Source organism: Lutra lutra, chromosome 7 (assembly GCF_902655055.1).
Source record: "Lutra lutra chromosome 7, mLutLut1.2, whole genome shotgun sequence".
NCBI classification, from domain to species: Eukaryota; Metazoa; Chordata; class Mammalia; order Carnivora; family Mustelidae; genus Lutra; species Lutra lutra.
Window position 1 is genome coordinate 12,626,920 of NC_062284.1, and position 26,348 is coordinate 12,653,267.

Below are 26,348 nucleotides of genomic sequence, written 5' to 3' on the forward strand. Positions count from 1 at the left end.
CTTAATGCTGTGCCTATGGGGGCCTTTGGGATAGACCAGATATCAGAAAAAGTTTGTTCTTTTCACTATCTGAATATTTAAAGACATCCTTGTGTGGGGTTTTTAAATGGCAATAACTAACACTCAAGACTGGAAAGATGAGATCATTCGATCGGGAATCACTTGTCTGTTAATTCCCACCGTGGGAGTCTTTGTCACTTGAGAACCAAACTGACAGAAATCTGAACACGAGCAGAATGTCGGTGAACTCACCCTCACGTCCAGGGCTTTAAGTGTACATGGACATCAGAAGGCAGGTGCCGGGTGGAAGGCTGAGAAACCCACCATCTGTTTCTTTTCCTTGGGTTGTAGTTGGAATTGTGGGCTCCGTCCTCAAACGACCTGGATCTGAATCCCAGCTCTGCTACTTTCGTGCTTTGAGAAATTAAGTGATCAGGTCACATACACAGAATTACTTAACCTCTCTCAACTACAATTTCCTCACGTGTGAAATGGAGATTAAAAAAAAAAAAGTATTTTACAGGATTGTGAAGACGGAGATGATCAAATACAGTGTTTGGCATGGGGTAGACTGTCAATATATGGTAGCACTTAGTAGTATAATAAGCAGACAGGCATTTAATTTCCATTAATTTTTTTTCTGCATTTTGTGTATCTTTTATGATTGTTAAAAAAAAAAAAAAAATCAAATGCATTCTATGTCAGAGAGCCCTAACTAGAAATGTGTACCTCTAGGATGGTAACTAATTTGGGTGGTTTTTTGGGTGTAACTGTTTGTCAGTATGATGTTAGGAAAATAGAAAAAGAACTGACTTTAATACCCAGATTGTAATCTACAGCTCTGCAGCACATGGTAAATGTTGAGGGGGGGGTGGTTTTTTTTTAAATTTTAATTTAATTTAATTAATTTATTTATTTTCAGTGGGAGGTGTTTTTAATTAAGAGTATGTTCAGGTCATTTTTCTACCAGTGTTTGTGGTTGCTGGTCACTGGAATGTAAGTGGATTTCCCCCAAAGACTATTTATTTTCTGGTTTCTAATTGATTGGGAAGACGTATTGGCAAAATGGGTAAGGTCATTTGCCTAAAGGTATTTTTTTTCCTTTAAGCATAATAGGAAATGTGGTCTGCTCGATTAGATTCATAATTGCACTGTAATCTCCCAAATTTATCCAAGTTTGAACATCCAGTTAGCTGGTTAACCAGCCAGAGTAGAGCTTCGCCGTCCTGGATGGTGACAGGGATAATGAGAGGATTTCGCTAGGAAAGAATTTTAATTGTAGACGAAATTCAGCAGCCTTAGCATGACAAATGAGAGATCAAAAGAGAACAGTGGTGAAGTTACTTGCTGTTCAGAAAATTTGTTCTACCCTCCCTTGGTGCTCTCTTAGCCTATTTTTCTTAATTGTACAGGAACAGCTCAGATTTATTTTTCCCTATTATTTTGAATATTGAGATTTGATCATTGGGGCAAATGGAGTGATTTTTTTTTTTAAGTTTCTAAAAGTATGGAAACCTAAACATGCACAAACATTGTCCATGAACTTACTAAATATTTTTAGAATACTATCTGAATTTTTCAAATAGGAGAAATCTGCCTTTGCAGATTTGCTTTTAGACATGATATGAGAGAGCTTTAAGGCAATTCAAAGCATTTTAAAGATGAAGAGTCTTCTCATATTGAGAACTGGTACTTCTAGGACTGAGCAGTATTCATTATGTCCTGTCTTCTGATTATCGAATACTAGGAGAAAATGATGTCACACAACAGAAATGGGATTATTTTCTGTTTCTTTTTTTTTGCTCAAATGTGTTTTCTCTTTAACATCAGAACTCAGGTGTTCGTTTTTTGACTAGAGTGTGCACCATCTAACTAATGCATTATGTTATTAACGATTCTATTTCTTTCTTTCCTTTTGTCATTTTCCACCATTCAATGGACTCAATCCCTAGCGTTGGTCAAGTCGGAAGCGGTTGAGTGCCAGCAAGGTAAATATACTTGTTTATTTTCTTTACGTCATTTGGGGAAATTTGATCTTTGTAGCAATACACATGACTGGTATTACCCAATCTTTATACATAGTAACAGCATTCTCTTCTTCTCACTGTTGCTGCTAATAAGAAGGAAACAACCTCCCTTTTAAATTTCATTTAAAAAGGGCATAGCCAGATGTTTGAACTTTTACATGTGTTCGTGGTGACATTTTTTATGTACCAGCCATGTTAGAATGTTACACTTCATTAAGCCTGGATTATTTGGAATATAGTGCTGTTAGAATTAGTCCTTTAGGAAGTTATATACCACTAGATGGAAACTAGCTTTGGTGTTGTATGGGCAATGAAAAGATTCATTGAGAGGAATGTGTGGTATATTTTATAAATCTCTCTTGTATTAGTCCTAATTTTCTGTTTATCACCTTCTTTGCTGAAAGTTTCTTGAAAGATTTCTTCATGAAGTACCACTGTTTTTTTTTTTTTTTATTTTTTATTTTTTTTTTTACATTGCTGGTATCTTTTTAAGCAATCATATACTGTTGTCCAATTTGTAAAAGCTCTCTGTGTACAAGGTAAGAAAACATTGTTAATCTATCTGGTTATTAAATCAGTAAGTCCTAGTGACTACATGTCAACAGTGATGTGAACATAAACAAAACCAAGAAAGTATTTGTAACTTTAATGTTGCTACTCTGCTACTTTTTAAAGAGATGTGGAGGTGACTGTGATGTGTGTGTGTGTGTGTGTGTGTGCCTGTGTAAGACAGAAAGAGACAGAATTGTCCTCTGACTAGCACTAGTCATTTGGGAAGAAAGACAAACTTTCCAAACCTTTTTTTAAAATCCAAAGGACTCGAAGCCCATCTCTTACTAAAATGTGTATCCTTTGCATTTTATACACCCTAAAAATGACCATGATAAGTTGTTTTGTTAACCAGTTCACTTAGTTTACAAGGCTCTTTTTTTTTCTTGTGTGTGTGTGTTTTTTCTGTTTTGTTTTTTTTTTTAAAGAAATTAAGAGACAATAAATAATAATGTGAAGCCGTCTCAAAAATTCCTCCCGACTTTTGTCTTATTCCTTTATAGTCACTAGAGGGTAGAAGAACATCATTTCTTACCACAGAAGGGAGCCCAGCTCTTGCTCTCCCATATTAAGAGCTTCTGTAACCATCCGGAGCAGTAAACTTTCCCGGCATGCTTTGGAGAAGCCTGACAAAGCAGTATTTTCTCGTTTATTGATTCTGCCGCTGCACTAAAACACTGGTACTGTACATCAATAACCATCTTTAGTTAGGGAGCTCCGGCCTGTGGAAGAGCTCTGGCAGTTTGTGGGAGAACATAAAGGCTAGAAAGAAAAATTGTGAGCTTGGGGAATATTGGAGTCTAGGGAGGACAGGAGAGGTTATGGGAGAATGACCAAAGGAATGAGGAGGGAGAGAAGAAATGTTGACGGCCTGGATAAAGATATCACAAATGCGAAAGACACAGAGGATCCTGGAGAGCAGTATTTATATCTGTATTGCAGACTTGTGTCTTACCACTGAGCTGCTGTGGGTTTTTTTTTTGTTGTTGTTGTTGTTTTCCCTCTCGTGGTCGTTTCTAGAATTTTGACTTCAATGCGCTGGGCTCAGAGATTTAATAAATGCCCAGACCTGGGGCCTGGTGTTTAATAAAACTTTCGATGAGTAGAGCTCATTGAATGCCACTCATGATCTTACATGAGGGATGTGGTTTACGTGTTGGTGAAGAATTTCAATTGTTAAGTTGACTTTTTGCTACTTAGAGTTTGCAGGTTTTGTGGAGAAAGTGAGGGAGCTTCTAATCTGACATATGAAAATGAGTGCCGTGGAAAATCTGTAGGCACGATGATTAACCCTCTGTAAAAGTAGTTAAAATAGCCCGATCAACCTGTCTTGGTATTTTTTAAACTGTAAGCTTCTTCTTTTTTTTTTTTTTAAGATTTCCATATTATATTTAAAAATGAGGCAACAGAAATTTGACATAGAGATTACTATGCTTTGAGTATCTAAAATTTTACTAGTCCTAAGTAATGTATTCTCTATAAAATGTCATTGACTTTTTCACCTCGATCTTAGTCTTTTTTTTTTAAAAATATTTTATTTATTTATTTGACAGAGAGAGAGATCACAAGTAGGCAGAGAGAGAGGGGGAAGCAGGCTCCCCGCGGAGCAGAGAGCCCGATGTGGGGCTCGATCCCAGGACCCCGAGACCATGACCTGAGCCGAAGGCAGCGGCTTAACCCACTGAGCCACCCAGGCGCCCCTCAATCTTAGTCTTTTAATGGCTTAACTTTGTTTAGGTAATTCCCTCTTAAACCCCACAAGTTTATAATTTTGCACCATCCAAAGGGGCCCAGAATGGCAGCATCTCTTCTAAAGTGTTTTCTTATTCTATTGACCTTAACCATAATGTAGTAAATATGGAGAGATTGCCTTTAACAAAGTAGGTTTTAGTTTCACCCAGAGTCTCTGTTTACCTTCTGATGAGCATTTTAACATGAGAATTGAGAATCTGATTTAACAGGGCCTGAATCAGTTAACTAGCTCTTTTTAGATATTTATTTAGATAAGTAGATATTTATTTTATTAAATAGATATTTATTTTATTCAGATAAATAGATATTTTAGATATTTGGATATTTATAATCTTTTCTGTGAAGAGATCTGTTTCCAAATCTTACTCTCTTTCTAATGCATATAACACATAGAAAATTAACAACAGTGACTTCTCTAATATCAGATAGTTTAATGGGGGAAAAAGAACCCATAATGATAAAAGATGGAACTGAGAAATCACTGACTGTATTCAGAAATCCATGCACACACACCCACACCCACACCCTTCCCCTGTGCTTTCTTTGGGCCTTTGCTGGTCCTGTGGCCAACCACAATTCCCCTTTCCTAGAATTTCCTTTACTGTACATACATTTGCTCTGCAATAAATCTTGATTTTTTACATAACCCCTCTTTTGACCATTGGTTTATACTGGGTATACCAGTAATCCGAAGTAAGAGACCTGACCTATACCACTTTTATGTATGAAATTAGTTCACTAGTGGTCCCAGTCTTTGAGCTGTTCAGCTTCATATTCTTGTATCTTTGTTCCTCTCTGTTAATACAGAGGCTGATAACCACAGGATATGTTTTCTAGGTTCACCTGTCAGGTGGCCTCCAGCTGACTTTACACCATGAGAGGAATTGTTAAGATACTACCAAGTAGGAGAATTTCCAGGGTATTTTTGTTTTTCCCTCTGTTTCATGTGGTGTCTGGACATGGACCGTATTTTGCATTTTCTCTTAGACCTGCCATGGTTTCAGCTTCTACCAGGTGAGCCTGACCCTAGTATTTATTCTTCCTGCCTCACTACCCAGGGCTTGCAGAACCTCGGCCTAAGGGCACAAATCCAGCCCTAGGTCTGCGTTTGCGAGTAATGTCGCAATAGAGATGTACCCATCTGTGTCAGCATTGTCTCTACTTGACAGGACTAGCGTACTATAGTTGGGGCAGAGACTTAACAGCTTGAAGCCTGAATATTTATTCTCTGGACCTTGGCAGGGAAAATTTGTCCTCCCCCCTTTCCAGCCCCAGAGTGTTGGGGAGAGCTTCCTTCTGTTGCCTACTTAGGTTTTCTTAGCCATGTCTGTTTGGTCTCCCAGACATCCTATACCTGGGAGAGCAGGTGTCTGCATTATATCCCCTCTATTTTCAGTATCCGTTGTGGTTCTCTTTTCCCTTTGGATTCTGGTGCAACCTAAAGGGGCTTTGTTATTGGCCTTTTGGGATACTTTTTAAAAAAAAATATTTTATTTATTTGATGGACAGAGATCACAAGTAGGCAGAGAGGCAGGCAGAGAGAGAGAGGAAGGGAAGCAGACTCCCTGCTGAGCAGAGAGCCCGATGCGGGGCTCGATCCCAAGACCCTGGGATCATGACCCGAGCCGAAGGCACAGGCCTTAACCCACTGAGCCACCCAGCTACCCTGGCTTTTTGGGATACTTTTTTTTTTTTTAAATTTTTTTTTATTTTTTCAGCATAACAGTATTCATTATTTTTGCACCACACCCAGTGCTCCATGCAATCCGTGCCCTCTACAATACCCACCACCTGGTGCCCCCAACCTCCCACCCCCCACCCCTTCAAAATTCTCAGATTATTTTTCAGAGTACATAGTCTCTCATGGTTCACCTCTTTTTGGGATACTTTTAAAATTGCCATTATTTTGTAAGATTCATGGGTCCCAGGATAAGGATTCTTCATGAATTTAGGTCTACCGTCTCTGTTTTCCTTCCCTTTTATTCCTTTGGTCCATTTGTCCCTCTGTTTCTATCTGACATCTAGGACTTCTGAAAGGCAGTTTATAAATCCATATAACTATCTCTCTGGGTAGAAAGACCTCTAGGGCCTTTCCTCATTTCTGGGGGCCTCAGTCATGCTCAGGTAAGGCCATGAATCCGTTAGCCCTCTCTAATCACACGTGTGCTCCGGACTAGAAAAACAGAGCCGCTTCCTCCCTAAACTTCTCACCGAATGTCTCCTCTCAGTGACATAAGAGTCAACTTTGGCCCAAACCCTGTCACTGAGCACACACTAGGTTGGCCGGAATGTTGTCCTGAGGATTCAAAGGTGACATGGACTTGGCCGTGTGATTGCTGAGTCAGCAGGAGACAAGACTGTAGGGAGGTAGGGGTATTCAGAGGCTGTGGTTAGACTGTATACTCGCCTTGCAGGTGGGCTGAATGCTGGGGACAGAGAAGGACTGCAGTGAATCTTCCCAAATGAGAGGGAGGAAGAAGTGAATTGAGATACGACCATATAAAATAATGTGGCCCATCCCAAGTGCTCCAAAGCATTTATTATCAAGCTTCAACCAATTGGGTTTTCAAAGTAGAGCCCCTGGGACCAGCAGCATCAGCATCCCCTGGATATTGTTAGAAATGTGAATTTGTGACCCACCCCACCTTCCCAACATTGTGGACCTCTTGAAGCAGAGACTCTGTGGATGGACCCCAACAATCTTCCAGCAAGCCTTGCAGGTGATTCTGAAGCACGATCAAGTTTGAGAACCACCAGGATGGACTTGGGTATGGCGTGGGTGTTGGGAAGAGGAGGAGACAAAGCTAGAAGCTACAAGACAAAGCTGCTAGGTCTTAGATTTAACATTTAACAGGTCTTAGGTAAGGCTGGAATTAGTGCAAAGTGAGTGCAGTTCCTGGCACACAAAATGCCCAAAGGTACTCAGGGGCCAGCCCTGCCCATTGCAGAAGCCTGAGAGTGAACGCCTTGCTTGCTTTGCTGTAGAGGGAGGTATGGTGGGTCCTGGAGAGGGATGCCCTTGAAGTATTGTACCTGAAGGAGACACACAGAAATGGGGAACACAGAAGGGAATCCAGAAATACTGCAGCTTCATGTTACTACATATGTGCATAGCATTTAATGTTGAACTTCCTAGGGGTCAGGGTGAAACAGAAAATCTTCTTGAGTCAGGCTGCCTTCTTTTCTTTTTCTTTTTTCTTTTTCTTTTTCTTTTTTTCTTTTTCTTTTTTTTTTTTTTTTTACAGCTTTATAAACATATATTTTTATCCCCAGGGGTACAGGTCTGCGAATCGCCAGGTTTACACACTTCACAACACTCACCACAGCACATACCCTCCCCAATATCCATAACCCCACCCCCTCTCCCAACCCCCTCCCCCCATCAACCCTCAGTTTGTTTTGTGAGATTAAGAGTCACTTATGGTTTGTCTCCCTCCCAATCCCATCTTGTTTCATTTACTCTTCTCCTACCCCCTTAACCCCCCATGTTGCATCTCCTCTCCCTCATATCAGGGAGATCATATGATAGTTGTCTTTCTCCGATTGACTTATTTCGCTAAGCATGATACCCTCTATCATTTTCGTTTTTAAGGGTAGGAAATGTGTGAGGAGCATTTTCCTGGTCCTAATCCCTGAGAAGTGGGCATTTATAGACTGTGTCAAATTTTTTCAAAATCTTTATTTTTTTTTTTATTTTGGAGTGCAAAAACTGAGCAATGGTAGTTTTTTTTTTTTCCACAATGAGAAAAATGTTAAATTTCATGGAAGGCTTTTCTAGCTGATGTATCTGTACAACCTGCAGGTTATTCATTATCCTTGGGACTATAATCTCGTTCTCATGTACAAGTATAATACCACTACACCAGCGGCGCTGATTCATGTACAAGTATAAATCTCATGGTCCATGTCCATGTCCTTGTGGGAAATTTAAAAGGCTTTCTTTATGTCCAGACGCAGAGATTTTTTTGTGTGGTTCTAAGAGAATTTATGCCTACAGGATCCTCTTCGGCTGATGTAAGAAACTGCCAAGAGGAGCTTCTCTGGGAGCCTGTTGCATGAATGTATGGGTCTTCTCATGTCATGTTATAAAAGCTGTTGACAATGAACAGTTGTTTTACATGTGGGGGAAAAAAAAAAAGCTTGGAAGGGCTATTTCAGGGAATCCTCTTATAGACTGAATGTTCTCCCTTAGCTTTTCTAAGCAATGCCAACAGAGTTGAATCTTGTTTTATTGTTCATTTAGCTTACAAAGTTAGTTATTTTTTTTCCCATGCATTTGTTTCCACTGACACTTCTTTTCTCACAATGACTTAGGAAAAGGAACTAATGAGAGTCAAAATAGGACACATTGGTGGCGTTAGGACATCCATTTTTATACTCCCGTAACTGAGATCATAGAAAAAGAACCCACACGGTATTTGGCACCTAGTAGGTATGCCTTCCTAGAAGGATGTCATACACATATTTTCCCGCTGCCCCTCTTTTTTGTTCCTATCTTTTAAAATTTGGTTGGTATTTTGTCCCACCCAAGGGAGTGCTTTGGATACCCGTCCTGTGGTGTTGGTCGGCGTGGTCTGTTCCAGACTTTGGCATAGACCACTGTCACGTTGCTTTTGGCGACTATAGGCTGTGGCCCCAGCTCCTGGGCCACATACTACTCCTTTCAAGATGTTTTTTTACTCCTAACCCTTCTGCCATCCTTCCTGACCCACGATGGAGAGGATGCACCTTGCTGACATGCCTGTCATTTCTGGGTTTTCTTCTGCAGTCATGCCAAGAGACTGGGATCCACATCACCATCTCCCCAGTACACCACTTGGCCGAAATCCTCCAGAAATGCATGTGGCCAAGCCATAATCCATTTTATATATCCCAGGAATGATAGTCGTTCACTGTTTTCAGAGCCTGTGCCTAGATCACAAACTTGTGATCTTTCTCCGCAGCACTTCCCTCCACCTTTGCTCCCTTTTTTTTAACCCTTCCTTGTCCCTGGGATTGTTGTGACTCAGAAGTAAATTGTGCCTGAAGCTTTTCATTTTTCTGAAAGTCCGTGTTTCTTTTCTTTCTTTCTTTCTTTCTTTTTTTTTTAAGATATATTTATTTTAGAGAGAAAGAGAGAGAGGGTGCGTGAGGGGAGGAGAGGCAGAGGGAGAGGGAGAGAATCTCAAGCAGACAGATGGCTCCCTGCTGAGTGTGGAACCTCACGTGGGACTAGATCCCACAACCCGGAGGCCAGACCATGACCTGAGCTGAGAGTTGGACCCTTAACCAACTGAACCATCCAGGTGCCCCGTGAAAGTCAGGATGTCACTAAGTTAAATATCGTACCTTGTATTCACTGGTCATAACGAACGTGTGCGTTTTGGATGGAAGTTATGATTTCTGTTCAGAGGAAGGGTGTGGGTTTGCTGGGGTGGGTGTTAAGGAAGAGAGCGCGCCTGTGAATGAAGCAACATAGAAACAGTGAAATGTTCCGATCCTTAGGGAGGAAGGAGAAAAATAACAAAACCCTGATGTACTATATTTTATCCTTTATGTCGGCTGAGAAATTAGGGTCAGGACCCAGAAACTTTGCTCTATCTCCTGGTGTCTGTTTCAACGCAGGTGGGGTGGGCTTCTCCTTTGATGGGTCATTTCCTTCTCTCCTTTCACATTCCAGGCTGCATTAAGATGACAAATTTCACTTATAGGCTCAGGCACAGACGTGAAAACCTGAACTATGGAGTTAGCTGAGTGAGTGCAGGGGAGTGGATTTATTGTGGGAGACAGGGATTGTTTGAAGAGCACAAAAGATTTGGGGAGCCCAGGTCTGCATCAGAGCACACAGAGGATGGGCTCTTAAAAGACCCACCCTTCCCCCCAACGGCTCCTTGCTTAAGGCTCATCACTTGCCTCAAGGCTGAAGACAAATACATGTTAAAGTAATTAAGACGCTTCTTTAAAACACCCCCCACCCCCCAGATACGTTGCTCGTAGACAAAACTTCATTTGGACATAACCTTGTAGTGGCTTTTGCAGAAAGGTCGAGGGTAGTGTAAGGAGAATAAAGTCCTTGTGTTCTTTTTCTATCTGGGAACTCTGCAATAAATAGTTCACTTTTCCTACCCTGCCTTAAGTAAGGGGGGAAAAAAAAAATCTTGGACGGCAAAGACCAAGTCCGTCACATCAAACATGACTGCGTTAAATACTAAAATGTTCAAAGTCCGACTGAGATAGATAAAGGCTTTGATGGAAAGTGGATATTTCCCAGGGACATTACAAGCAATAATCCAGATGTTATGGTGTAATGCAACGAGTGTCCGTGGATAGATCAGGAGCTCCAGCCAAGCCGTGCCTGATGTAGGCCTTTGCCTTGCCCTCCCATGCTGTTCTGCCATATGGAACCTATCTCTCGGCCCCCTTAATAACCAGCTTTGGATTCCATTTTCACAGAGCTCATAGAGCTAAGTGGGGCTGTTTTATGGACAAGTTAGATAGAAGCCTTTCCAAGATAAACATCCAATTTGAAATTAGGACATACCGAGCCACAAAATTATTTTAGGGCATATTTCATGGAAGCAGTACCATTTTTCTTAGGCAATTGCCAGACTGTAAGATGCCCTTTGATCCCATGTGGACATTACTCCCTTCTTTATAAAAAGGATTTTGAAATAGTTGCAGTGTTTAGGGAGGAATATATCTGTCGGAGCTTTGAAGCATGGCCATGGGACAGGTCATGGTTTAGCTTCTTGGTTGGCAAGTCAAACTTTCAGAAAAAAAAGTTAAAAAAAGAGAATTGTAGCAGGATATACGAATCAAAACCTCATTTTTCTTTTAATGAGAGATTTTCAGCCCAGGTACTTAATAAGGTATAAAATATATTCGACGTATCCAGCTCTATATGGTCACATTCAGAGTTACAAATGCATATGCGTATCTGTTCACATATGTGTCTATTTATATGCTGTCTTTTTAATAACCATAAAATTACTTAACTTTAATTATTTCGTAAAGTTTTGTTAGTGAATATATTCTATGTACAACCGAACTGGAAACAGAAGTTAAGAAAAGATCATCCATGTTCTCCCAAGGACAGGGATTTTTTTTTTTTTTCCTTTTGAAAATCCCGGCTCTGTCTCAGCACCTCCAAAACTCGTGTGTGTGTGTGTGTGTGTGCGCGCGCGCGCGTGCACGCGCGCGTGTGTGCACGCGCGTGCCTGTGCCTACATCTTAAGAGAAAAGCAACACAGTTGTGAAGTTTGAGAGTGTAGATTTCCTTGAATGTGTTTTGTTTAAAGGTAGTCACAAAAGGACCCGCCAAATGGTTGGGGTGGCCCTGCTGTATCATTTTTTAAAAGTGGTGGAGTGACATGTGTTAGATGAGGTAAGCTGGGATATAATTAATATGATACTGACATACCATTTGTTGTGATAAATTGTGACTAACTGGTGTCCGAGCAAATTGGTGACTGAATGATCTCGAAGATATATTGAGCAGATGACAGGGAATGAATATATAGTGTTAGAAATGCATTGCTTTCCTGTGATACTTGATGCCATTTACATTCTTCAGTCCATTTATTTCTCCTTCAAATAAAGCGGTCTGTGCTCGTACCATTTCACGTATCGAGCAGCAAACATAAATGAACTCCGCCAAATAATGCCGTGTGCGGAGCGTGCGGGGATCCTCGTTCCGGCAAACTCACCGTAAAAAAGACATGGTTGAGACCTTCAGGGACATGTGAATGGGTGCTGGGTATTTCACGATAGTAAGGGAATTATGGTTACTTTTGTGGAGTGTGATCATGGCATGGTGCTTATGGAAAAACAAATATGGATTTTTGCGTTCAAGTATTTCAGCCAGAGAGAACGAGGGAAGGGATACATGAAATCAGATTGGCAAAAATGTTGAATCAGATGAATAAGTACGTGGAGATTTATATACCATTCTCTCTGCCTTTGTGTATGTTTGAAAATTTACATAATGGAAATTAAAAGTAAACAAAGTGTGCTTGTCCTCTTTATAATTTAATAATAGGCAATGTTTGCTTTTTTCTATATTGTTTAAGGGGTATGTGAGTGTGCATGAGTAATATAATTTAGAGAAGGAAAAAAAAATTAAGTTAACAGTTACTGAATCTCTACTGGATCCCAGGCACCGTGCTAAGTGCTTTCTACGTCCTTCCCCTCCCTGCAGATCTGCAGAGCTCATTTGCCTGGTTAGCTGATGGCAGGCCTGATCAGGAGTTGTGAATCTCACGGTGGTGCGAGGCTTTTTAGTAGTAGCCCAAGGAATACGGGGAAGTGTGGACAGATTCAAGTGTGGAGGATAAATTCAAAACCGTTATTTCTAAGTACCCGCAGGAATTTTGTTTCCTTGCAAGCAGTGCCTTGCTCTTTTCTCTCTGTCTCCCAGAATGCTTTTCCTCCCTTCCTACTATTAAAATAGCAGAAGGCCCTGATTCCTACCAAGGAGCACATCTGGGTGGGAGTAGAGGCCAGTGCCAAACCAAGTGTTGCTCCCAATCATCCTTCACTGTATTGTTACAAGTCCAGGGCTCGAGAAGGAAATCACATAACTGTGCTTGCAGGTTTGCAAAATCGATGAAGACTCGTAACACTTTGACAGTCAGGGAGTGCTATTCCTAATCCCATACTGAAAGCTGGAATTCCTGTGATCACCAAAGTCACACTCAAGAATTATCAGCAAGTTTATATGTCATCTTCCTTCTTTGCTTTAGTCCTCTTTGATACGTAACCTGCGGCTCTCAGAGTCCCTGAGAAAGAACCAACTCTGGAACGGGATTATAAGTATAACGTTGTTGGAAGGGAAGGATGTCGCAGGAGGAAGCATGACAGAGATGTTTGTCCAGTTAAAACTGGGAGATCAGAGGTATAAAAGTAAGGTAAGTTCTGTCAATTCCTTAAGAAGTACAAGATCTTTCATAATAAAGGAACTGAAAAAAAAATGTTTTCCACTTTGAATTTCACAAGAAGAGGAGAAATTTAGTTTTAGCCCTCGTAACTTAATTAGGAGCATTCCAGACAACAGAAGAATTATATAGCTGTAGACAATTAATATACCTATTGGGTTGCTTAGCATAATTTATTTTAATATAGTAACTGGAGTTAGAGAAAACTTATTAAATAACAGATTTGGTTGCATGATTTATTTTCATTTTGAAAATAAGCAAACGTTTCAAAGATTGCAGGAAAGGGATAACTAAATATTTTCAAAATCCTACAAAAGTAAAATCATGTAATATATTTGGGTCAAAACACTCGAGATAATGAAAAATATTTTTAAAATCATATACTCTTTGCTTTCTCTTACTTGTTAGTATTAATACCAAAAATGGACATTTGATGCTGGTTACTGTAATTTTTTTTTTAAACTGAACTATTAGTGATTTTTTTTTGAACAAAAGTAATGGTATTTTTAGCTGCCTTTAGAACTCAATCATCTTACTCTCCTGAAACAAATTCCACTTAATTTTTAATCTTAGTAATTTGGTGTGGTTTTTATTTCAAAAACCGTAGTCTCCAAACCATGGTAATGAATTCGTTTTGCATAGCTGTCAGACAGGAATATTTCCTAAGTTTTTATGGCTTGGGGGAACGAGGGTACCAGAAAGTTAAGTCACTTGCCCAAAGCCACATAGGAAAAAAAAAAAAAAAAAAAAAAACCCCAAAAAACCAAAAATCAAAAACAAACAAGCAAAAATAAAAAAAGCACTGGTGGAAGATTTAGAAAATAGACCCGAGGATATTTGTAATTTGGGCTTTCCAGTGTAGAGGATGGAACATGCAGACAGATGTAGTTGGGAAATGATTTGGAGAGCAAAAGATTGTTTCTGCTGTACGCTCTTTAGTGCAAAATCAAACATTAAACATCACTTACTCCACCACAAAGAGTAAAGAATTGAAGCTGATACTAGAGCATCAGTTTTGAGAAACATTAAAAAAATTCTGGGTGAGTTACAGCAGAATGAGGCAGATGATTATTTTAATCAGGTAGTTTCAGGCTGTACCTGACAGTGAATGTATCCAGAGTGAACACATCTCTCTACTAAGATTCCTTTAGCCAGCCAGGGTCAGGCTAAGGATTTACAGAAAAATTATTCATCTCTAAGTACACTTAGCCCTTTGGACTAAGGTGAAGTGCAGAATGAGTCCAGTATTTGCTCCAGTACCCCCTTGGGGAATATCACATTTAATTTGTGGTCGAATATTTTTTTTCCTGTGGTTTCTAAATTCTGTGATCTGATATATTAAGCTCAATGTGAGAAAGAGCTTAAAAGATATTACATGATGTTGGCTACAGCCGCCGTCTGAGTTGTCCCCGTTTTCCCTTGCAGAAACAGTTTGGTGCTTGGATTAACAGTTGACTCAGTTCTTCTGATAGTCTGTGCCCAGCATTCTTGCTCCGTTTTATTAACAAATTCAGTCTCTGGGTCAGCGAAACAAAAGCATAATAATAATAATAATAATAATAGCAAAATTAAAAAAAAATTCTGCTAAGGTATCAAACCCATAAGCAGTTCGCAGTCACCGGGAGAACACAGAAACCCTTGTGGAGTTTTCAGACCAGGCTGTTAACTTTTTCGGTGTGGCCATTCTGGGGTTTCTTTGTCTTTCTCTTGCTCAAGTGTCTGGACTCAGTAAACTCAGATTTAAAACCAGGCAGCAATGGCCCAGGGACAGGTGTCTCATGCAATGCATCAGAAGCAATGTAATGAACACCTCAACCTCCTAAATTATGGACTTCTTACGCCAGCACTGAATGGATGTGCTAATAAAATTGATACTTACTTGCATTCGATTAACAAATGAGGAGTATGTTTTGTGAGAGAACTACTGTAACTGTCTATTGAGATATGTTTAATATGTCTATAATATCTCTGTAATTTATGGTTCCTTGTGGGGTAATTCTGGTGGGGTCACTCTTGCTAACGGGCTCAATAAATACTTGAATCTGCGGGTGAGCTAAACGGGGAGCGATGGTTTGCCAATTCCCGAAACCTCAAAGTCCCTTTCGTTCCAAAATGGAAAGTTTAACTTTCTGAGGGAGGGGCACACCGTCCCCATCTCCTGCCGGGTAGATGTGAAATGAATGTATGTAGCTTCTGTCGTGATGAATGGCATTTTAAGAAAATAAATATTATAACTGCATGTTTTCTAGACACTGTGTAAGAGTGCAAATCCGCAGTGGCGGGAACAGTTTGACTTTCACTACTTCTCTGACAGGATGGGCATTTTGGACATTGAAGTGTGGGGAAAAGACAGCAGAAAGCACGAGGAACGTCTGGGCACGTGAGTCGGCTCTGCTTTCTAACTCGGGGGAGACGTGTGTGTGGCTTGTGTACGCATGGGGCTGCTTAGAGAGAATGTTGTGATCTGTTTGGCCTTAGAGTAAAACCTCACATCCCCACCCCAGCAGCCATAAGGAAGTTGGACCCTAACCCCGGGGGAAAATCTTGTTTTAACTGGTCAATGTCATTCCATATCGATTAAAACAGAAGAAAATAGTATGTGTCAGGAATTCTCTAAAAAAAAGTTATTGTGCCATCTCAGGTCTTTGGGAAATGTTTATGCCTGGGTCCACTTACACACATTTTTCTTTTTCCCCAATAAATACTGTAAATGTATTTTCTCTTCCTTACGATTTTTTACAAAGTAACATTTTCTTTTCCCTCGCTAACTTTATTGTGAGAATGCAGATAACCTACAAAATATGTGTTCATTGTTTATATTATTGATAAGGCTTTTGATCAACAGTTTAGTAGTTGAGTTTTAGGGGAGTGAAAAGTTACTGGCAGGTTTTGGACTGTGTCCTGGGCATTGGCACCTGTGACCCCTGCATTGTTCAGTAATCAACTGTGTAAATTTCCAGTGTACCGTACAATTTTGGTTTTGCTACTTAGTAAAATACCATATAATTTAACAAGAAGATGAAGCTAGGTGTCTCAAAATGATGGGGGAAATTTTCAGTGTCCTCGGTGAGTTTTGGGGCAAACCATAATGAAATCTGTCGAGGCAAGATCTAGTTTCTTTCTTTCCTCTGCACTTTCCCAGCTTAACTGAGGGGCTCACCTATGTGTAACGAGCAATATCATGAATGTTATAGAGTCCTTTTCAGAGCAGTACCATTCAGTGAGATTGTGCCCACACCATGGCTGGCCCTTGGGAAGTACCATGGAAATGCTGGTGGAAAGATCATCTCTGATCTTTCAAGGAGCCCTGCAAATTAGCAGCATTCTTCCTGTTCTGTGGAGGAGGGAGGAAGAGTGCAAGAGGCTTACAAATGACTTGGCCACGGACTTCAGAGCAGCGAGTGCCAAGGCTAGGATTCTGTGTTTTCCAAGACCAATTTCTTTCCATTATGTCACTGCCTTTTTTCATCCCATGTACATACAATTTGTACCCAAATCTTAAATCTAGGATACAGGCATTCAAAGGGCTCTCAACAGATGTTTGTCATCTTTTCCAAACCAAGGTTTCTGGAACCCTGCATTCCGAGTGATGCCTGGGGCTCATCCCTTATAGAATGGGGCGGGGGGCGGGGGGGGGGTCCTGCTAAATCTCTATCCTGAGGCCAGAGAATCTCAACTTTTACCTCTCTTCTAAATTGGGATTCTAACTGAGGACAGTCTTATTGCCGAAAGCTAAAGACAGAAACTGACTCCTCCAATAGAACCCCATCCATTCACTGATGAGGGAATGCAGAGGCCCGAGCAGTGAATGTTTTTCCATCAGCAGGGAACTTACTGGCAGAAATGAGGGCGAGACCCAGCTCACCCACCAGTCCCTTTTCCGAGCACAAGTACTGAGCAGAGCGTCTGGCACCCAGACTGTCCGTTCTTCTTGCCATCTTCACCCACCATCCCTTGCCAGCAGCTCTCCTGAGATAGCTGGGTGGAGAGTTTGGTACCCATGGAACATTCCTGCCATGTTTCTCAATGGAGGCACGTGTTCCATGGGACTCTCTGGCGTGTTGCAGGAGGTTTAGTAAATCTGGCTCTTACCCAGCTGATACCTGTTCCTTTCCCCAGTTAGTGTGTGGAAAACATACACACGACACATCCGCATCCCGTCACGCATATTCAGACACCCCCTTGGGGAACAGTATGTCACCAGTCAAGACCTTGGCTCTTTAGCCTCCATGGGGCATTGCCCTGGCTCTATCACTTTGTGTAGCCCTCTCATCCCCAGCGCTGTGCTTATCCTGCAGCTGGCTGACATTGCTTCATCATCGACAACCCCCATGGGCCAGGTTGGTGCTTTGGGATAGCATACGGGGCCATGTCACACCCTCCAGCTCCTGCAGGAGGTTTTCCCCTGGTCCCCTTGCAGATATGCCTTGCAGATGACTTTAGGTCTCATCTCTCCTTCCTGTGCCTACACAGGGTAACTGAGATACTTCAGACATTTCCCGAGACCTCTGACACCTGTCACCGCTGTGACATACCAGCGCCCTGCTAACACCCATTTCAGGGGGATCAGAAACCTTATGCCAGCCCACGCAGCCAAGGATGAGTTGCGTAAAGGCGCGAATGCAGAGAACTCTGTGTCCCAAAGTGTTATCCTGAGGGGTGGGGATTTGGGCTTCCAGTGATGAATGGCCAATGTGTTATTTTAGGAGGTGCAGAGATTGTGCCCTTCTCGTTTCACACATCACTGTGCTGTCCTGTTTCCTTTATAGGAAATGCTTTTCCATATGAGCATTCAGTTTTTTCACAGCCACAGAAAATAATTTAAGATGCCCCTTTCCTCCCATGTGTTGTCATGGGAGTTGCTCATTTATTTTAGTTATTTCCTGTTTGTAACTTAGACATGTACCTGTCTTAGGGGTCATGATGTCCTTCCTCTTCATGGATTTTAAAGGATCTTTTTGGTATCCTCTTCCTTTTTCCTCTCCTGAGGTACAAAAGATAAAAAAAAGCATCTCTTGGAAGCTGGCTAAACCCAGCATTACCTTCAGTGGGATGAGACCTACCTTAACATACAAAATCGTAACGATGGTGTGGCATCACCATACGCTGACTTTCACAGACCTGTTACCTACGGTTCCTTCCCACTGTTAACTTCTCACTTGTTTTCTTCTCATTTCATTTTCTTTGTTGTTTTAATTTTAAGGCTCGGTTATTTTCTCTCCCCGTGGTCAGGAAATACCTTTTTATACGAGGAAACTCTTTGACAGTGTGAAGGAGTCATAACTGTCTCTTAAGACACGTTTCATATTTTGTTTTTGGAGAACACCTGAAGCTAGTCGTTTAAAGCCCTCCATGGCCTCTCTGGGGAAATTCTCCTCAGCGAAGCTTCCCTTTGCAGGCAGCTTGACGTGAGCAAAAGGAGCACCAGCTTGGAGTTGCAAATTCAGAGTTTGTTAGCTATGTGACCCCAGGCAGTGAATTTGCTTGTGAGGTGGGGCTTTCTTTCCGTGGGATCCGGTCAGCAACAGTGTCTCTGTAGTACCTTAGTCTCTTTTCAGCACTTAAATGTTAGATATTATAATTACTATTAATTTTGAGATTTTTCTGTATGACAACTAGAGAACCCCACAACAACTGCAACTAAAATTATGCAATTCAAGAAAAAGAAATATGACTAGTAAAATTCAGTATATATATATGTCTATATATATATATATAGTATCTATTTTTTTTTTTTCTAAACAGTATAGACATTTAAAAAAAATTTTTGCAGAAGTTGGTGGTGAATGTCTTCAAGGACATGTTGCAAAGGACATTTGTTGACTGAAGAATTGAGCAGCAGCATTAACACTAGTGGGGGGCTAGCTTGGTGATGGTTCAGACATGGGCCTCCCTAATGGCCAGCCTTCTCCTGGCTTTCCTGAGTCACGTGGAGCTTTCTGAAACCTTGTCATGGTTCCCCTTCAGTCTTCCACTGAGCCCACAAGGTATTCCTGAGGGCGTCAACGTGGGTCCCCAGATCCAATGTCCCCTGGGATCATAGTGCCTACGAACTCTAATATTTATTCATGAGCAAAACCAAATCAAAACAGAAAAATTACTAAAAAAAAAAAGAAAAACCAACCAACCAAACAAACACAACTTTCTTTTATATTTAACTTAAAATGTTTTAATTAAAACGTTAAAAAATTAAAGTCCATCTGTGGTTCAGAGAGTAAAACTTTTAAACAAAAGGGCAAGAGTCTAAATACAGATTATCTCATTGTAAACCTGGGCCACTTCAAAACAATTATATGTTTTCTTAAAGCCTATTTTGCATTTCAAGGTGATTTTAGGGATTAACTTGTTCTAGAATATTCTAGGCTTTAGTTCTGAAAAGTCACGGATGAGAAAGTTTGAGTCTGTTTTAACTGGACTGCCTCAGAGTCAACCTTCAGTCCTACATGGTGCCTTGGAAAATGGCTCTGACGTCCTCCAAGTTTCTTAGCGACTCTGATGTGGTGGAGAAGTGGGGCTGGGAGATTTCTCTGGACAAATTGCACCACATGCCGTCGATCTGTTTTTACAGCCTGGCTTGACACGTTTGCCGTTTTCTTCGTGTTCACCCCCTTCCTTCGCCTCTGAGATTTACAGCTTTTCAAACTACAGTACTCTTTTCTGCCCCTTGCATTTAAGTTAAAAGCTGGCCAGTCTGTAATATAAAACAGGGAATTATGGTAATGAATAAGAGGTTAAAAGCTATCATGGCAAGTGAAACTTGAGCAGGTTTGGGTGACTGATACGGCAAAATTATGTGTTGAATTAAAACATTAAAATGCAGCAGGATTAATGGAGAAAGACAAGAACAGGAGGTCAGAAACAATGCTAAATCAGCACATTCACTGCCTGTAGGCTAGGGGAAAAAATAGTAAGTCCTTGTCTTCTTCAGGTAAAGAGAACTGTGGACTTTTCAATCCGGAAAGCCTATATATATATATATTTCCATGCCTTTCATGGAAATGAAATATATATATTTATATGTATATTTCCATGCCTTTCATATGTAGGGGAAGAATTAGAGAGTACTCAGTATTTAGTTGGTTAACAAAAAACACTTGCCTCTGTCATTTGGAGTTCTTGACTTTGAGCTTCATTATGTCACTGCTCTTTACTCGTTTGTGTGTTCACTCTGTTCAAGAAATAGAGAACACGTCCTGTATAGGATAGCCTGTAACAGTAGCTGGGATTCAGTGGAAAATGGTAGTGGATGGACGCTGTCCTCAGACACTAAGAAGTTTGGGGCTGCTACAAGGAGGCAGGCAGCAGCTTAGGGGAGAAGGAGGAAGAGAGCAGCTTCCTGGAAGCGCAGAAGTCTAATCTGAAGCCTGTAGAGATGGATGGGTTAGCCTGCGAGGACATTGGAGGAAGAACTTTCGGAAAGATGGAACAACACAGGCAAAGTTGAAGACAGGAGAGAGAAGGCATTCTGAGAAGCTGGAAAGGAATGAGAAGGGCGGGCGGTGTTGTGAGATGAGACCCAAGAGCACAGCAGGAGTGAGGTCACAAAGCCATCCAATTCCATCTCCTGCAAGGAAACAATGATGGCTCCTCTCTAGACCCAAATACGGGGCGGGGGGGGGGGCTGCTATTTTGTTTCCATAAAATAAAGGATGTTACAGTAGTGGGGCTCTTGTAGACCAAATATATTTAGATCAGATTTTGGAAAGAGGATTTCCTGGTGATCTAAGGGCCAGCATGTAGCACCTTCTGAATGACTATCCAAACATAGCCACTTCTCTTGTGTGTGAAGTCACACATGAAACCACAGGAACAGACCTAATTTGGTAAGACTCATTAATCACATGTATGTGAACAATGTGTGTTTTCCACATGGTTCCCAACAGAAAGAAGAGCAGGTTTATAAGTTTTATTGCTTTATTGGTTTTTATTCAGTCCATCATTGGATATGTTGGCCAGAGTTTCTAGGATTATAGTGAGTTAAAAGTTATGCTTTCGGGGCGCCTGGCTGGCTAGTTGGAAGAGCATGTGGCTCTCGATCTTGATGTCATGAGTTCAGATCCCATGTGGGGTGTAGGGATTTCTTAAATAAATAAAAAAGAATTTAAAAAGGCTTTCAAAATTATTTTTTAGGTCAGTTTCCCTGATGCCTTTGTCAATGTGTTTGTATTGTCAGCAACCAACCTTTTAAATTTTTAAGATACTAGCATGGATGTAATTTGTGATGGCCAAATTATGAAGATGTCTACAGATCGAGGGTTAGACAACTAGGGCCCATGGGCCAAGTCCAGTTGGCTGCCTATTTTTGAATGAAGTTTTATTGGATAACAGCCTTGTTCATTTGTTTACATGGTCTATTTCATGCTACAAGGGGACCTGAGTAGTTTCAACAGAGACCACATGGCCCATCAACTTTAAGTATTTGCTTTATGGCCCTTCGTAGAAAAAATAGTTTAAGTGCCTATTATTTATTTATTAATTGATGTGATAATTGAAAAATTAATTATGAGAGCCATTTAGATCATATGCCCGAAAACTGAGTTTACTTTTCAATGAAAATTCACATATACACTAGTAAGCTCAGCTTTCATAAATGCTTCTAAAAGGTTGCCATTTGTGTAGAGTTTGGGATGAAATTTAGAGGATGCAACAGATTCTGTAGTGATTCAGTAGCACCAAGAGAGAATTAGGAGACCAACTAAATCATTTGGTATTTTCTCAGGGCGGAATCTGACACCCTTTAGAAAATGGAAGAAACAACCTAAATTCTCCTTTCCAAATTTCTGTATTAAAAATGTCTTTGATGGATGTATTTCAGATTATCTCTTTTGTCTTAAAGATTTTAGACTTTAGAGTACTTATCTTTACTTGAACCTCAAAAAAAATAAATGGAAGATGTTTTGTTCACACAATACTTACCTTTCTTTGGGAGGTTCAGTTATGGTGCTAACATCAGAAATTCGGAAAGACCAATCTTTTATATTTTTAATTTTTTTTTAATTTTCTTAAGTTTTTAACTCCAGTGAGTTGATATACAGTGTTATAGTCATGTTAGGTGTACAATATGGTGATTCAACCCTTTCATAGATCATCCTGTGTTCATCACAAGTGCCCTCCTTCATCCCCATCTCCTGTTTCTCCCCTCCCTCCATTCACTTCCTCTCTGGTAACCAGCAGTGTGTTCTCTACAGTTAAGATCTGTTTCTTGATTTATCTCTCTTTTTTTTTCTTTTGTTGGTTGTTTTGTTTCTTAAATTCCACATATGAGTGAAATCATACAATATTTGTCTTTCACTGACTGACTTCTGTCACTTAGCCTTATACTGTGTAGCCACATCCTTGTCATTGCAAATAGCAAGATTGCATTCTTTCTGGCTGAGTAATATTCCGTTGCATGTATACACCACATCATCTTTTTCTGTTCATCAGTTGATGGATGCTTGGGCTGCTTCCCTATCTTGGCTATTGTAAACAATGCTGCTATAAACACAGGGGTGCGTGTATCCCTTTGAATTAGCGTTCTTGTATTCTTTGGGTAAATACTCGGTGATGCAATTGCTAGATCATAAGGGAGTTCAATTTTTAACTTTTTGAGGAAACGCTACACTGTTCTCCACAGTGGCTGCACCAGTTTGCCTGAGACAAATCCTCTTAAAATTTTTTTCCTTCTGCTCTTGCTGATAATGCAGTACCTCTTCCTCGCTTGGAGTTAATATAAATAATTCTTCCAGCCTCTGGCTAACCTCCAGAGCTTCTGGTTCTCCTTGAGACATGAGGATGAGCTGGAACAATGTGGACCGAGGTTGAAATAGAGTAACATGGGAGGCCTGGAGGAGATTCTTGTAGGGAATTAATTTCTTCTTTCTTCCAGCTTTCCTCCTTTCTTCAAGAATGTGGATGTAAATGCAGATGCCAGATGGGTAGAACAGAGGCAGAGGGTAATTCAATTGTAGAAAGTTTATAGAAAGTCATCTCTTGTAGGGGCACCTGGCTGGCTTAGTAGGTAAAGCCTGTGGCCATTAATCTCACAGTTGTAAATTCAAGTCCTACATTCCATATGGATCTTACAAAAAACCCAAACCAAATCAAAACAAAACAAAAGACGACATCTTTAGAGGGCAGTAGTTGTTCACCCTAGGCAGGGGGTAGCTGTAAATCAGTCCTTAATTCTTAAGATACCAATTCGCATAATGGGGCAGGTACCCTAGGAGGCTGGGTCATAACCCATGTGTAAAAGGATCAGTGTTTAATTATGATTGACATGATGGCAGTCTACCAGTTTAATTTGTTCTTTCAAGTCACTATGGAGGTAAAAATATTTGACTGAATCCACTCTTCAGTTAACTGATCATGTAGAACCCAGTAAGCTCATGCAGAAATCCCCAGTCTGTTGTTTGTGGGAACTGTTTTATCTAAAACAGGCAGGGCTCTTTTCCTGTCCATCCACATAGACTTTAGAAATGGGAGCGGTGCAAAGTTTCACAGGGGAGAGACATGACGAACAAGTTTGTGGAAATGTGTAATTTCTAAGACCAAACCCAGTGGTTACTTTGCATTTTGTCTGGTACATGATTCAACTTTTGTTTGAAATAGGAAGTTGCTCTCTTCCAATGAGTTCTGCCTTCACACAGGCACTGGGAGAGTGTGCATAGTTATCCTAAAAAGGCTAATACTGCTCACAGCCTTTTTAGATGACTTTTTATTTTTATTTTTTTAAAGATTTTACTTATTTATTTGACAGAGAGAGATCACAAGTAGACAGAGAGGCAGGCAGAGAGAGAGAGAGAGAGGGAAGCAGGCTCCCTGCTGAGCAGAGAGCCCGATGCAGGACTCGATCCCAGGACCCTGAGATCATGACCTGAGCCGAAGGCAGCGGCTTAACCCACTGAGCCACCCAGGTGCCCCTTTAGATGACTTTTTAGAATTAACGTAAGGTTCATTTTGATTCATCCAAGAAAAACTTACTGTAGGCATCCTTTTTAATTCCCAAACATTATTTGTCTCTTGCCTCCAAGTCACTTCTGGTTGTTCAAAAAAACGAGCGAAACCACCACTACAACAGAAACGTGGTCGTCGAAGGATGAAAATAAGTTACCTCCTCCTAATGACATTGACATGATTGTGCCATAAATAGGTTATTGCTAATTTGGACTAATGAGTGTGACCACCAGAAAAAAATTCTTACAAAGTTGGATCATTTATCTTTCTGTGAAGAGCTTTGTTCAATCAAAGTGTATGCAACAATGTAAAATAATGCTTAGCAAAGTGTTCCAGAGCAGATGTGCTACTGTTCTATTGGTTAAGAATTTATGGGTTTTTAGTTTTGTAGAAATGGCTTAAAGCACATAACATTTCTTTCTTTATAAGCAAAATTAATTCCTCACTTACATACATACTTATGAAATAAAAATATTTAGTAACCCTTATTTTCATGGTAGCAAACTTTAAAAGGGTCTTTATTGCTATATACACACACAAAAATGTTTTGATTCAAGACACAGAGGATTATTTAAAGAATTTTTTTTTGTGTGGATGTGTCTCTGGTAGAAATTCTTGATGAATTTATTACATGCAAAAGCTCTAATTGCTACCTCTTCTAACTGGAATCACTTTTGGTAATGAAATAAATACCCACACATATTTAATTTTATAGGTACATATCAGTATTAAAATACATTTTTTGATTCTGTAGTAAAAACTGGTATAGACTTTTAGTATTACAGATTTTTTTTCTTTAATTACGAAGGGATTGCAAGGTTTTTGAATGTGTGAAACTGGAACTCATTAGATATCACGTGACTCAAAATGGCCATTGCTTTCTATGTTAGGTAAGATTACCTATTTTTAATGATCTGCAAACATACAGAGTCCGCTGAAGATTTAGGGTAAGAATCCATCCTTTTCCCACATCGTGAGAGAAGGTGCTTCCTTTCTAAAGTCCTGATTACTCATCTCTTTCAATAACTATTGGGGGAAAATAGGAATTCCACATGGGTACATGCACACACACGTATTACAGCTGGGAACCACCACTGCCCATCTCCCTCCCCGGACTTGACCCTACCTTTTCCACCCACCTGTGCGTACACAAAGCAGGTGTGGTCCAGGCAAACCCAGTTTTCAGTGTTAAATAAATGGCTTAGCACCTCAGCCCTCCTTTTTGGTGTTTGTTTCCACATATAAATGTGTTTGAGGTTTTCAACAGCCCCAGAACATTGACTGTTGAGAGACGGAAAACATGCAGTTTACAGCAGATGGGTGAAGCCTTTTCCTGGCCGTGTTGCTGGAATGGGATCTGTCAAGTGCACTTCACGCTCCATTTGTCCACATCAGTGCACCTGGGGAAACCCTGTGGAACCGTGCCTATTAGGAAAACACCTTAACACGTTGCTTTAAATAAAAACGCACCAGTTGGCATTAATCCGGAAGAAAATAGTTTCTCCCAGGAACCCTTTGACGCTTGAATTTCTCTTGTCTTTTCTCTCCCTTTTGAACTGTGACCCTTTATTCTCTTTGCTGGCGAAAGACATGATACAGAGAAGCCCTACAGAGCCCTCATCCATAATGCTTGAGCTTGGAGCTTGTTCTTTCCTATTTCTTGAGCTCACCGCCTTTCTGCAGACCTCATGGGGCAAAGATCTGACTCTTCTCTTTGCACTTACCATCCCCTCGTGCTGCCTTTGGTGTCTTGACCTCTTCGTCTCCTTAATCTTAGAGTGCATTAGGCTGGGAGGGAGAATTAAGAGCTGGACGGTGGGGGGAGACCCCATCACCTTCACTGTGCAAGAAACCCATGCTGAGACAGAGTGAAGTTTGGGGGATAAGGGGATATAACTCGGTTCTTTGGAGGTTCAGAAAGGCCATGAGTTAATCCCTTTTCTTTCTGATTCCTCCAACTTTTCCAGGTGCAAAGTGGATATCTCAGCCCTCCCTCTCAAGCAAGCTAACTGCTTGGAGCTGCCGCTGGAGAGCTGCCTGGGGGCTCTCCTGATGTTGATCACACTTACTCCCTGTGCGGGAGTCTCGGTCTCAGATCTGTGTGTGTGCCCCTTGGCAGACCCCGGCGAGAGAAAGCAGATTGCCCAGCGATATGTGAGTGTTTGGCCTTATT

The 26,348-nt window shown here is 40.8% G+C and overlaps 1 protein-coding gene across 4 annotated transcripts in view; it reads left to right on the forward strand.

Annotated features, from left to right (window-relative positions):
* The window catches only part of MCTP2 (multiple C2 and transmembrane domain containing 2), a 242,419-nt gene that overhangs the window by 99,437 nt on the left and 116,634 nt on the right, over window positions 1–26,348 (forward strand). For 3 of the 4 annotated variants that reach the window (XM_047737123.1, XM_047737124.1, XM_047737121.1), the window contains 4 exons: window positions 1,953–1,988; window positions 13,049–13,213; window positions 15,490–15,620; window positions 26,143–26,329. In XM_047737123.1, the coding sequence (XP_047593079.1) occupies window positions 1,953–1,988; window positions 13,049–13,213; window positions 15,490–15,620; window positions 26,143–26,329 (519 nt within the window). Of the gene's footprint in view, window positions 1–1,952; window positions 1,989–12,495; window positions 13,214–15,489; window positions 15,621–26,142; window positions 26,330–26,348 lie in introns of those variants that run through there. The other variant, XM_047737125.1, reaches the window with a different exon arrangement.